General features: G+C 47.6%; 6 protein-coding genes across 6 annotated transcripts; 2 read left to right on the forward strand and 4 right to left on the reverse strand.

Moving 5' to 3' along the window:
- Positions 1-526: 526 nt before the first annotated feature.
- VFPPC_17921 (hypothetical protein) lies at positions 527-709 on the reverse strand (the record flags this gene model as incomplete). The annotated part of the gene is made up of 1 exon (XM_022429592.1): positions 527-709. One exon carries the CDS (start codon positions 707-709, stop codon positions 527-529), a length of 183 nt encoding a protein of 60 aa, XP_022285354.1.
- A 34-nt stretch (positions 710-743) lies between these two features.
- VFPPC_06373 (RmlC-like jelly roll fold protein) lies at positions 744-1,176 on the forward strand (the record flags this gene model as incomplete). Its single annotated transcript, XM_018285415.1, has 2 exons — positions 744-766; positions 819-1,176. 2 exons carry the CDS (start codon positions 744-746, stop codon positions 1,174-1,176), a joined length of 381 nt encoding a protein of 126 aa, XP_018142539.1.
- Positions 1,177-1,920: 744 nt separating this feature from the next.
- On the reverse strand, positions 1,921-4,146 carry VFPPC_06374 (ABC transporter; the record flags this gene model as incomplete). The annotated part of the gene is made up of 1 exon (XM_018285416.1): positions 1,921-4,146. One exon carries the CDS (start codon positions 4,144-4,146, stop codon positions 1,921-1,923), a length of 2,226 nt encoding a protein of 741 aa, XP_018142540.1.
- Positions 4,147-5,569: 1,423 nt separating this feature from the next.
- Positions 5,570-6,823, forward strand: VFPPC_06375 (MFS transporter; the record flags this gene model as incomplete). Its single annotated transcript, XM_022428507.1, has 7 exons — positions 5,570-5,572; positions 5,646-5,728; positions 5,833-5,930; positions 5,990-6,110; positions 6,161-6,542; positions 6,602-6,628; positions 6,683-6,823. The coding sequence occupies 7 exons, from the start codon at positions 5,570-5,572 to the stop codon at positions 6,821-6,823; spliced, it is 855 nt and encodes a 284-aa protein (XP_022284320.1).
- A 1,328-nt stretch (positions 6,824-8,151) lies between these two features.
- On the reverse strand, positions 8,152-9,672 carry VFPPC_14021 (alpha-ketoglutarate-dependent sulfonate dioxygenase protein; the record flags this gene model as incomplete). The annotated part of the gene is made up of 7 exons (XM_018291792.1): positions 8,152-8,222; positions 8,270-8,354; positions 8,408-8,650; positions 8,815-8,981; positions 9,028-9,139; positions 9,198-9,373; positions 9,435-9,672. The coding sequence occupies 7 exons, from the start codon at positions 9,670-9,672 to the stop codon at positions 8,152-8,154; spliced, it is 1,092 nt and encodes a 363-aa protein (XP_018142542.1).
- A 1,144-nt stretch (positions 9,673-10,816) lies between these two features.
- VFPPC_06377 (AMP dependent CoA ligase) lies at positions 10,817-12,831 on the reverse strand (the record flags this gene model as incomplete). Its single annotated transcript, XM_018285419.1, has 6 exons — positions 10,817-11,220; positions 11,270-11,394; positions 11,445-11,530; positions 11,587-11,923; positions 12,041-12,479; positions 12,531-12,831. The coding sequence occupies 6 exons, from the start codon at positions 12,829-12,831 to the stop codon at positions 10,817-10,819; spliced, it is 1,692 nt and encodes a 563-aa protein (XP_018142544.1).
- Between the last annotated feature and the right edge of the window lie 231 nt (positions 12,832-13,062).

A 13,062-nucleotide genomic window follows, 5' to 3' on the forward strand; every position in this document is an offset into this window, starting at 1 on the left:
TGAACCTTATGTAGTATAGTGGTCTGTGTCACACGGGCCGGTCCTTATCACAAAAGGAAACTGAGACCAACACTGCCAACAAATGCAGCCTGAACCCTCGCACATTACCATGCATGTACACGTATCAATTTGACTTGGGTATAGTTACATTCTCACCTCGTTATCGCCCTTTGTGCAACACCCCAAGGTCAGCCAGCCACTGCGGGCCGCACTGGTCACTTCATGTGGTTCTGCAGCTTCGTATCAATGCTCTCTCGGTGTCTCGGAGCGTGTGATGGAGGTTGCTCTAGTTGAGCTCTGCCCTCACATGCATACATCACGTCACAGGGACCAGTAATTACGACGTCTGGCTCTTCTCGAACGTCAGAAACATGATCCGGGGTATCATAAGGTAGGTCCTCTCCGTCTCCCCAGGACAGCCTCCAAGTCCGCTGCACAACCCAGTGCTGCTCCCAAGCCCAGCCATAGCAAACACCAAACACGCTAATGTACTGAACAAATCAAGCAAATGAAAACGAGTTTTATGTCAAATCAAAGTAAATACAAAACTCCCAACCTGCTCTACGTTGGACATATTTGATGTTCTCTCTGAGTGCTGACCGGCTGATGTGATGGTCGTTAACTTGAGCATAAATCGAGAGCTAGAACTAGCATTCTCCCACCCGAAGGTACATATACGCGCATTGTCACCACGCCGCCTCTGAAACATCAGTCTCCTATCATAATACCGAAAAAACCTTAAAATGGAGTCGAGCCAAGCCAAGCCGTAAGCTACCTGGCATCGGTATCTCCGAGCCAAAGCTGACTGACACGAACAGCTCACGTCCCCGAGAAAGCCTCGAGATTCTCTTCGACCATGAGCTCACAGACACCCCAGGGAAGTCCATCGTCGGGGTACAGATTAAATACCTGCCAAATGGGTTTACACCACCCCATCGCCATGGTAGAGCCACGGTCATCGGTATCATACAAGAGGGCGAAGTCCTCAGTGGGATGAATGGCAACCCGCCTAAGGTGTACAACCCTGGAGAGAGTTTTATCGAGCTACCGGGATGCCATCATACTGTGGGAGAAAATTATAGCATGGAGAATAATGCGAGGCTTATGGCGATATTTGTGATTGATACTGAGGTCCTTAAGACTCAGGGCTACGCTGCACTGACCCAGTTTGACTAGCTTTCTGTGTAGTTCAATGCTACTGTACCAAGTATATACCTCCCATTACGCTGAATATTGGGTCGCCCATTCTTCTATAGGAACTGTAAGTTGTATGTCTACTTAGCATCGATTGCTCGTGACGTATTCCGCCTCTCCAGAATCCGTCAGGAACATGGGTGAATTTCGCAACAGCTGTTTCTTTTGCCTAGAGACCGAAGTGATGAACTTGGACTGGGACCAGCAGCACCACAGGGAGTGGGCGGCCTGGGGAGTCGTTGACGAGAACGGGAGCCTTGAAAATTACAAAATAGGTGAATAACACTTCCAAGAAATGTCTTCGTACCTTGATATCGGCTTTGTTGGTGGTGGAATATCACACTACACGATTGCTTGCATAACTTGACAACGACTGAGCACGGGATTCGCTGCGAATTGAGCAACCATAGACTATTATTTTCCTATCTAACAGAGCGGAATCGTGGGCAATGAATGAGATACCTGTCAAGGCAATAGTATAGTAACTGCTGTTGCTGCGTTGGCTCTACCGTTCCGCGCTGGGTTTAAATGAGCGACTTAATCCCGATATTCCCAATGGAGAAAGACAGATATAAATTTCCTAGCCTGGTGATATCGTAAGGGCGCTATGCAACCCAAATTTTGCGTCCAAGGTTTTTACTTGTAAAACGAACAAACATGGTCTGGCCCTTCTGCGCGAGATCATTGTAGAAACTGACTGACGGCGTATTGCTACTGTCAGTCAAGCTATGTAGGCTTGGTTAAGGCCTGTCTAATCATTTCTTCGGCCATCTGGTAACCACTGCGTAACTTGGACTTTTTCATCTCTTCCCCTTCAATCAACTCACACCCAGCTTGGAGACCTTGCGTTTCACGGTCAATGATTCCATCCAAGACTGTCCTGCTTTGGTCGCAAAGGAAGCCCGGAGCCTGTAGAACTGCCCGTTGCAGATGAAGAAAGGCAGCAGTCATCCCGAGAAGGGCTTCAGAGTTTTGCACCGGATGTCGTGATATGCTCACCAAACGTTCTGCTGATGGGCAGGGCCACCGCACCAACACATCTGACAGTGACGTAGGAAGAGGAATCATGCCCTTGCGGCGCGAAACCTCGAGACCGATGGCAACCAGATCGGGGGGACTGCTTCGCTCGATCTCGTCCATCCCAGAGACGCCGTCTTCTTCACAGCTAAGGCTGAACTGCGCCCGGAGAATACGGATGACGGTGGCTCCGATTTCCGTGGCCGCTCGAGATGGAATCGCAACCCAGCATTCCAACAGAGATACATGGGTAAACCAGAGACTGGATATCTTAGCCCAATCTAGCTGGGACAGGTCCAAGTCGAGTACCCTGTCACAAATATTCACATCGTTGTTCCACAGGAGGCGGTCTGGCTGCAGTAGATTGTCGCACTTGTGTGCCTGGGCCAGATGCAACAAGGACAGATTTTGCTGACTTTCCTGGTCCCTGTTGGTAAAGTTCCAGTACATATTTTCCGTCGTGTCTGTTTCTTGTTGGTTCGGCCCCAGTGAAAGAATCCAGTCCTCCAGTAGCTTTGTTTCTTTCACAGTAAATGCTCCAAACATCTTCCCTCCACGAGCAACTTCCCGCATCAATCGGCTTTGCTGGGGACGACCCTTGATAATCCAGGGATACGCATTACTCAGCTCCTGGACTGTTCGGCCTTCTGATTTGAGAACCTCTGGGTCAAGCCAATGTGCCAGTGGCTTACCACCGATCCGGGCACGACACGCGCTGTGCGTCTTGCGAGCTACGGCTGCTTTAGCCACCAGTACGCGTACAATCTCTGCATCGTATAAACCCGAGGTGGGGTTACTGAGTGTCAATGTGGTACCAAGGTCCTTTTTGATGCTGTTGGACTGATGGGCGGATAGGGCATATCCGGCTTGGATGCGTCGCCATGTTCTCGATGCCGCGGCCGGCGTTTCTCTCTCTGTGACGTGGGACATGTACTCCGCAACTGTATGAGCCGCCATCATGGCATGGCCGGAATGAGCGTTGTCAATCGACACATGTAGCAAAAAGTATTGAGCATCGAGTTTGAGTTCTTGGAGCTCCCGAGACAGGACCATGGTCTCCATATTCAGGCCTTCGAAGTGCAGGCTGTAGCCCAGTATCTCTGGTAGAAACTCCTGTGGAAATAGTGAAATGAGCAGCTGTATCACGGCGGCTCTCCAGATGTTTTCGTTGTCCATGCCATGGGAGTGATCGATAAAGTCTCGCTCGTAAGGGGCTGGGAGATGCACCCCGACCTCACCCAAGAGCTTATTGTAGAGGTATACGTGGTTGAGATCAAGGTTTCCATCTCCCAATTCTTCCGAAAGTACCTGCCAAGCTTGTTTCGTGATCGGTCGAAGAATGAATGGAGTCATAGCTTGGTGAATTCGACCAAGCCAGGCACCATCCACCAACTTGAGTGGTGCCAAATTCCTGAGTACCTTGGCGGTCTGATGTCGGTCCGTAGCTATCAATCGCCCATCACCTGCTCCTCGACCCTCAACATACCGATTATACTCCTCTCCGACTGCTTCATGGACCTTGTGGACGTGGGAGAACAGTTGCTCCTTCGTGAAATGCTCAATGGCAAAGATATCCTGTCGGCGTTCCGGTTGCGCAATCGTGATTGCTTCCGAGAGCAAAGATATCAAGAGATCTCGGCCTTCTGTAGCTACTTCAGGGTGCTCCTCGATGTTGTGAAGCTTAAAATATAGCCTTCGATATTTGCTGTCGTCTTTTGACTTTGGCAGTTGGTATTCTCGTAAGACAGGGGCGGATACATTGCGTGAGAGACTCTGTTGAGGTGTCCGTCGGTATCCTTTCAAAATAATATATGAAGAAACACAGATGATCGCGGTAAATGCTGAGAGGAACACTCCGCTCAACTCGTTGTTGAACAACATATGGTCACTCTGCTCCATCGAGCCAAGGTAATGAGGAGTTGCAAACACAGGCATCCTACTATCATCGGATCTTTACCCGGCGACATCATTCATAACAAAAATATCACTGCTTAACCAAAATATGGCATGGGTTTGCATAGATTGTTGTCAATGGATGTGGCTTGCCGGATGCTAGCTGTGGTTTCAGCCACGTCGATTATCAGCTAATACCTCCAAGACATGGCGTACGATAACTGCATTAGGACTTTTATATATACCCAGAGGGTGAGATTCTGGGTTTATCGTACCCACTGATAGACGGGACGCATAAAACATGTTTATGACGAGTTGCTGTCGTCACAATTTTGTCTCAGGGCCGCATATATGCTAGCCGTTCCTTTGGTGCAACGCATTATTATCATGTAAGTATCAGCTAAGCGTACCAAACATACACGACACGGGTGAAAAGCCCCAGTGTGAGTAAATCCCTCATATCTCACCGGTCTCGCATCTTCAAGACAGTTCTAATAATTCCGAGGCTGGAGAGTGACCTGTCGCCATCGCAATGTCCGAATGTGTAGCGGGGAGTGAAGACCCCAAAGTTGGAACTCTATGGTGAATACATGTGGAACTACGGTCCGGAGATCAGATTTCAAATTGCCACAAGTGCTAAGGTACCACTACATAGCGTTTGTACCCCCGAAATGAAAGCCTATTGAGCCCTTCAGGGAGGGAGGGGGGTAGAAATTGTAGGGTGTTCGGGGTGTAGGGCACAGCACAATCCAAAGGAGGAAGTCTCGGTAATAAGACCCGGCCAAGCGTTTACCCAATCGCGCAGAGTTCGCTGTGGGAACCAATTTGAGGTCAGCAGGTCTGTCCGCTCGTCTTCCGGATGCGACATGGACTCCTAGTATCCTGGGCTGCGTGGTGTTGTTTATGTCATTGTGAAATCACATCTTCCAGCGTCACCCTTTATTGATACAAACTTCTTGGATCCCGTCTGGTGCAATCTAAGCACCATATATGCCACGCTCAAGGCCGAGAGGGGACACTATCTATGATCTCTTACGAACAGACTCTACCATTCGCGCCCTACTAGTCAGACGGACTAGCCTCCCATTTCGATGTCGTCTTCAAGTGTTCAATCTCGAGGTTCAAGCACGGTGGGGTCAAACGACGACTCTGTTGACGAGAGAACATGGTTGCTGCCGAAGCGAAGAGATGATGCGACGAGTTGCAACCAGTATACAACCAGGCCTGCAAGAATCAGCAAAACATTCGGGCTCTGGCAATTCGGAGCACTTCTTGGTGATTAATACTCTTGGTCGATGTTTCAGCACGTAGTAATCTGATGAATTTTGCAGGCATCCTGTTAGCGTATTCCGATACATCCCTGGTGTGGGCAACTCACGAGACGATAGCATCGCGATTCGATAGCCTACAGAACTCCTCGTGGATGATGACGAGCTTCACGATAGGATATTTTGTAACACTACCAATGGTGAGCCGCTTTCCAACGATTCCTTGACTGCCCGATACGTCTCCTGGTAGATGTACTAACAAGAGTCCAATAGTACAGAAGATTATGTGATAATTTCGGTAGTCTGCGCTCTCTTCTGGTCGCTTACGGCACATTTTGCGTTGGTAGCACACTGTGGTATGTATTATCTAGGATACTCCTGGACTTGTGTCACCATTGCCGTGAAGGATCCGTGAGAAGTATTATGGAAAATCCGTAAACTAACAATATCTGGCGAGAAGCGGAATCGGTCAGACATACTGGCAAGTAATTTTGGGCAGGATAATTGCCGGCTGCGGAGCTTCAGGGATGGTCGCTCTGGCCTCCGTTATCATTACAGGTAAGCTGAACTGCTATTTAACGCAGTCGGAAGCTAATCAAATAGCTGCTCATGAGCAGAGATTGCCGATCCAGCAGACGTCGCCGTTTTGCGAAGTTACGTAAATTTAGTCTCGACAATTGGGCTTTCCGGCGGTGGTCCCCTTGGTGGATTTCTCGCAGCATCCATCGGTTGGAGATGGTAATAACCATGTTCTCTTCTTTATGAGTGATGATTAATGTTCTTTGCAGGCTGTTCCTAGGACAAGTCCCAATTGCTATTGCTTGTGGTTTACTTATTGCACTAGATCCGAGTGTAAATTTGCCCCAACTCGATCGAGAAGCCGAACAACAGCGACAGGGCTCTGAAAACGACATGGAGGATACGCCAACAGTCCTAGCTTTCGATTTCCCAGGCGCAGTGACCCTTGCCATAGCAACAGCGTCACTTCTGGCAGCAATCGATTTACAAAATTCCCTTTCATGGGGACACCCTCTTGTTTATAGTTTAATCATTGCTGGGGTACTATCCACCGTGGCGTTTCTGATCCTTGAAACATTTCCGGGCAACAGAGAGCTTTTAATGCCCCTAAAGCTCCTACGAACAGAGATCGGTGCATTCTGCGCTGGACAGGTATTTCGTATCACTTCACGGCTCTAGAATGCGTACACTAACATTTGCCTGCCGTTTAGCTACTAATAGTTGCCAGTGGCTACGGGGTATGTGATGCTAGCTTCCATGTGATGAACATACTGACATAAATCGTCTTGCAGTTCGTATCTCAAATAGCACCGTACTTTGCAAATACACAAGGGGCGTCCGATGCAGAAGGTGGAGGACGAACCGTCCCTTTCAGTACCGGCAATGCCGTCGGCGCTCTACTCGCTGGGCAAATCATCAAAAGGCAAGACTGATTCACTATCCTTTTTTCTTATATCTGCTTGCTGACGGATATTTGTCTTCAGATTTGGAATTTATAAAAGGCTTTCCATAATCTCGCTGGTCTTTTGCATCGCTAATATGATTGTAATTCTGCTCCGATGGCGGTATCCTATTGGTATGTCGTACTTTCAAAGATGGGTGCCCTGCGTGGTCTCCCCCTTGCCCTTCAGCATAAGTCTGGGTTTGGAGCAGACTAGCGCTTGAAGCATGAGCTAACGAAGGCTTGAAACTCGTCGTAGGCGCTTGGGAAGAAGTTCTCACCACGTTCCCGTTCGGTCTCTTTGGCGGAGTAATTCTCTCCGCGCAATTTATCGGCCTCTACCATTGTTCTTCAAGGGAAGATATAGTGACAGCTATCAGCATGTACTACATGAGCCAACAAATTGGTATTGCTTTGGGAATAAGTTTTAGTTCTGGTCTCCTGAAACATCAACTAAAGCTCACCTTAAACAAAGTAATGATCAACATTCCACAGTCTGCAGAGGTTAGTTCTACGAGCTATTTTTTTTTTTTTTTTTTTGAAAAGCGAGACCAGGCTAATCACACAGTCACATGGTGAACAGATTATAAAGAAAATTTTGCATGATTCTTCTGCCGTTATTCAACTTCCCGAGGAAATCCAGTCGCTCGTTCGACAGGCGTATCTCAGCAGTTTCTGGGTTGTGCCATGTACGTTGTTTGATATTGTACGCGATGTCAGTGATGCTACGTAACTAACATGTTCCTAGTGCTATCGATTTCAACCCAAATACTTACAATGCTGCCTATGATCTCCACGACAGAGCAGTATTCGGTGTGAGAGCTAAAGGTTTTCCAGTGACCACTCAGAACTCACTAATTGTATTTTGTAAAAGCATAGAATTATGTATTGAGTAACGGGCGCTAGATAGTAACGCAATATACGATTAGTTTCCTTTCAATTGTGTCTATGCGGCAAAACATTACAAATGAGTTGGTAGCGCATCAAAAATGCGCGCTCGTACAAGGTGCTGCCCACAAAGCCGGTTGTATAGACTAGAATAGCTACAATGCCCATAGTTGAAGTTCTCAGTATTGGACCACGTGCCATGTTGTACACTTGACAGAAATCTCTCTTCCAAGGTACATTTCATGTATTTTTTTCACAACTAGTAGCTAGATCACGTACATGATATTTGTCATGACATGTAGTTTCACGCAGTAATTTGCAGATACATACACTATAGTTTTCTATATTTGACTATCTACCACTTCTGTTTCACACTTCTCCTCTAACCATCTCAAAATCGCCAACTCTGGCTTACCATACTAAAGACCAACATCATTTGGCGCTCCCAGCATGGATCCGTTCCTCTCTCTGCAGGCGGCCTTCACTCTCGGGGTCATAAAACGCTGCATCTGGTAAGCAACTGGTCCTTGATATGCTTTTCTCGACTTACGTTTTTCTCCAAAGACCGTGGTCCTGATGCCTCTTCTCGTACCCGTAGAGTAAGTGCCTGGTATGATACGATGCAGACACGATCTCTGTGCATTTGTCAGTGCTAGCCAAACATGTGTCGACTGTGAGGTAGTTTTACGTTGTCCCAGAGAGCAATACTCCCCACCTGCCATTTCCATCTGACATAGTGGTCGTCTGAGCTGTGAATGAGCAAATTCAGGAACTGCAAGAGCGCATCAGACTCCGCCTTCTTCAACTCGGCAAATCCCGTGCAGTAAGCAAGATTGACATTGAGGGATTTCAGGCCAGTAACAGGGTGCGTGCGAATCGCCGGGTGGTGGGTGTCAATCGGCGGTCGACGAGGTTCATCACCGAAGTAGTCCTGAGAAGAGGAGGTTAGTTACTCCTTCTTTAAGTATCGCAGCTCTATTGCATGCAAAGTATGCTCCAGATTGCTTTCAGAATGTCTCTTGACTGCCAGTAGTGTGGGACGTTGGGGGCTGGTTAAGACCAGGAACAGAAACTGAGAGGGGAGTTTATGCTTACGATAGTGGTATCGTATTGCAAACGCGAAGTATGCACGGCATGCAAGCCTTCCAGCAGTTTTTGCATCTGAGGGCTAAGCTCATCATAAAGGCCGTACCCTGATACCCAAGCCGTGTCTCCGCCAACGTCGGGATGTTCCTCCATGCGAAGAAGAGAGTAGCTTGGGGCTGTTTTTCGTCAGAGTTGGCCGACAGAAGAGGAGGGGAGCCATACGATTAATTTCAAAGCTTGTATCGGAATGAAATTCGTTCATTGGCCATGGAGTGTATTTCAGGAGAGTCCGCCAATCTGCATTGTTGCCTCCAACAATAAAATGCTTCGTGTCCTGGGAAGTGTCAGAAAGAACGAGATTCTCTATGTCTGGAATGTGTGTAGCCGGGCACCTTCTGCGTGGGATGAGTGTCCAAAACTCCGAAATGTTCGAAGATCTCAACTTGCTTCTCAGTTGTCAAGTCTTGGTCTCGGAAGAAGACAACACCGCGTTCGTTGACAAGTGCCGCAAGCTCATCCAGCTGCTCTTTGTTCAACTGACTTAACTGAACATTCTTCAGCTCCGTGCCTAAAACTTGTTAGCGTATGATATCCCATAGCAAACTGTCTTGTGTTTTTCAGATATTTACCAATGCTTTCAGTCAAATCAGTCGGTGTGGCGACGGCAAAAAGTGCCTTTTTTTCTGGATCAGCGAAGGATGCCCGATCCTTCGGAGGTGTAAACTCCTCATGAATGGGATCCGGGGGAATATGGCCCTTGATCTTGGGATTGTAACTGGGATGAACTATAGTTGGTTCTCCGGAATCGGGGGAAATGTGCTTGTAGGCTTCCAGAGATTTAATTGGGGCAGGACGGACTCTCGCCATCTTGATGTCAAATCGTAGTCTTCCAAGTTCCACGTAGGAGAAATAAATCGTAACTATGGTTACTTTTGGATGCTTTATTCTTTATGAGAGCCGTCAGAGGTAGTAGCCTGGCCGGACAGCACGCTTTCCACAAAGAAGGTCTGGTGGGAGATGAATAAGAGTACCACACTACGGCGCGCGTCGCTAAGTGATACGAAAGGACCACTAGTGTAATTTTAATGCTCTTTCTCGGTATCTGAATCACTTCTTAGTGGGGGAAGGTGGAATAATTCTGCATATTGCGGCACGTAGACTGATCTGGAATGTTTACGAACTGCCGTAAAATTTTCTTTCATCATGCAGGATGGAAAAATGAGCTGTGCAGTGCATAATGTCTCTCTACGTGTCTCGATGCACAACCAATAAAAAGTGAATATGTCACTTATGCCGTGTACTGCCTGGGCCGCTCTGGTGGCTGTTGTGATGACTTTCACATTGACAGCTCCTTGACCAATGTAGCAAAGATCATGGTGTATTCTAAGACATGATATTGTGGCGTAAGCTGAAAGTCGCCTTGCTGCGGTTCGCGTACCAGAAGTGTCTAGCTACATTTACCCTTGCCACGGTCTGTTTTATTCTGCCTCACTCGGATCTTTGTGATAGCTTCAGGCACTTCTCGACTCGGGATACCCCTGGAGCCGCTCAATACGGAGGGGTGCGTAGAGTGCTGTGGCTTCCGCCCCCGAAATTCTGCTGTATGATGATGTATTTTTCGCCCAAGCGAGCCTGAGGTCGCACTCGGTTTTTCCGGTATTGATCTGCTGTGCAACAGCTGCAGGGTACGGGTGTCTGTGGTTCGGAGAATGGTTCGGACGTACGAAGTTCTCTAAGAAAACTCAACAGCAAATACAACTCAAGTAGTACTAGTTCAACAGGAGCTTCACGAACTTGACAGCCACTTTGTAAACTGTCCAAGCTGCCTGTTTGTCTTAGAACTTCTAGCGTGATTTCAACAGCTGAGGCGCAGAAGGAGCTAACAAGGTCTCTGAGTTCTACTGCATGAACCGGTGACATCACTTGTACTTTCGGGGACGATTTAAAATATCTTCATTTGGGGTTTTCAATAAATGTGCCATTTCGATCTCTCTAAACTAACGCGCTTAACTTAGCACTGCCCACCCATGCGCCAGTATTCCATAGTCGACAAGTCCGTAACCTCCACTCCATCCTTGCCCTGCCAATTGTCGCCAAAGAATTTCTTGCGTGCATCTATCTTGGAAATCTTCCCGTTCACCGTCAAGGAAATTTCTTCACCAGCTCGAAGCCAGTAGATGACCGTCGGTATCTTGAACAGCATAAGACCTGTGTTTTTCTCCAGATCCTTCCGGAGAGTATCCAAGTTTGGTTGCTTTGATTGGTATTCTGGCTTGCTTTGCAGGATGGCAGCAGTGCGCTCCTTACCCCCTTTATCAGGTAGAGGTAAGACAACAGCGTTGGCGATATAGGGCAGAGATAGAATGGCAGTTTCGACTTCGCCCGTGTATATGGTGAAACCCCAGAAATGTAACACTGTAAGACGAGTCAGAAGGATTCGGAATATCTGAGAGGGCTGTCAAACCATCAATATTTGCGCGGCCATGGAGTACATAACTGTTTCCAACCAATTCGGCGCAATCACCGCTCTTGAAGAAGCCCTCTTCGTCGAATGCCTTGTCGGTCAGAGTTGGGTCGTCCGAAATGTAACTAAATCTTTGTTCAATACTCATCTCAAGCCCATTGTCAATAATCCATACCGTGTGAACATCGTAGGCGCCTTCAGTCGCATTTCCCCATCCACGAGCTTTACCTCGACTCCGGATACGGGTGGTCCAATTGAGCACTATCACATAATTAATACTATAGCGCAGAGTGTGAAAATCAATCTTGAAATCTTACCATGTCGGCATAATCAGGATTTTCCCATCTCATGCTACATATCAGAGTCATCTCAGTTGATCCGTACAGATTCAATAGTGGTTTGCCTCGGCGGAGTTCTGTCCACCTCTTCTGTGTATGCGGAGAAAGAAGTGATCCAGAAACACCTGCAACTCTCACATCAATCATCCCTTGAATATACGCCTCCACTTCGGCGGTAGGGAGCACAGAAATATGCTCATCATAGTATTTCGCGAGTCTGTCATAGCCAGTGGGCGCAACGTCGAATACACTGACACCGCCTTCTCTAATGCGTTCCCAAAACCATTTCGGCTCGAAGACCCCCGCACAGGTTTCCCTACACATGGATAACGTAGAATTAGCAGGTTGGTTCAAGAATAGTTCATGTCAAAGTTGGCGTCTGCGAGGAGATCTAAAACAACTTGGTAGAAGAAAACCACTGGCAAGGACTTACAAGCAAGCTGCGGACATTAAACTTGGGATAATGCCAAAAATGCCCCCCATCCAATTTCCCGGCTTTTGGTTGAGGAATACGTCGTCTTTCGTCATCTTCCAGGTTCCTATGCGCTCTCGTGCAGATGCTAGAAGAGCTGGGTAGGAGTGAAGAACGCCCTTTTGCTTTCCCGAAGTACCGGAAGTGAAGAACAATGTACCATTCTGTGAGGATATGTTCTCGGACATTGGTCTCGTTTCGTATGTATGAGATGTCGGATCATCAAGAGATGGGATTTGCACCCCCAGGAAAGAGATATTAGAAATGGCGCCATTGTCTTGTTCTGCACGGAGGGCCTTAATTGCTTCAACTTTCTCATTGAGAGATGATGCATACAGTAGTGCCTGCGGTCTTGCGAGCTTGAACAGGCGCACTACGTCCTCTGGCTTGATAACAATAGCTATATTTGAAATGAGCATATTTGATCTGAGGCGCGGAGGTAACTACTTACACTGAGCTGACATGACGCCGCCAATAGAGAAGATAGTGAGCATGGACACCACATATTCTAGTCCTGGAGGAGCTATCAGGTAGTAGAATTTGCCCTGATTGGCATGATTGCCGTTACAGGTTCCATTTTGTGGTAGTATTCCTTGCAATTTCTCGCGAAGAAAAGAAACACTTTGCAGTAGTTGTCCAGCGGTAGCTGTTCTGCCCGAGTAGTGATCCCGAACTATGATCTTATCAGGAATTTGTTGCGCATGTTGAACAAGCTCCAGAAACGGTGAAATTGCGGGGAAAACAAGATGCATTTTGACTTTCATGAGATTCTGACAGGAGGCGAAAACTCGATGTAGTATGTCTCACGGGTAGAAAGAGGACAATGGGAAGCAAAATTCGGCGATATTGAAGCTGTTCGCAGCCAAGTACTATTAGGAAGGATTGTGGCTTTTCTAAGTTACAATCTCTGGAGAGAAAACATTGTAACATTGGTCAAGCCGTACTTTGACCGATGTTACAATCAGGCTCTCAATTGATCGCTG

The sequence above is a fragment of the Pochonia chlamydosporia genome, chromosome 5, assembly GCF_001653235.2.
Source record: "Pochonia chlamydosporia 170 chromosome 5, whole genome shotgun sequence".
NCBI lineage: Eukaryota > Fungi > Ascomycota > Sordariomycetes > Hypocreales > Clavicipitaceae > Pochonia > Pochonia chlamydosporia.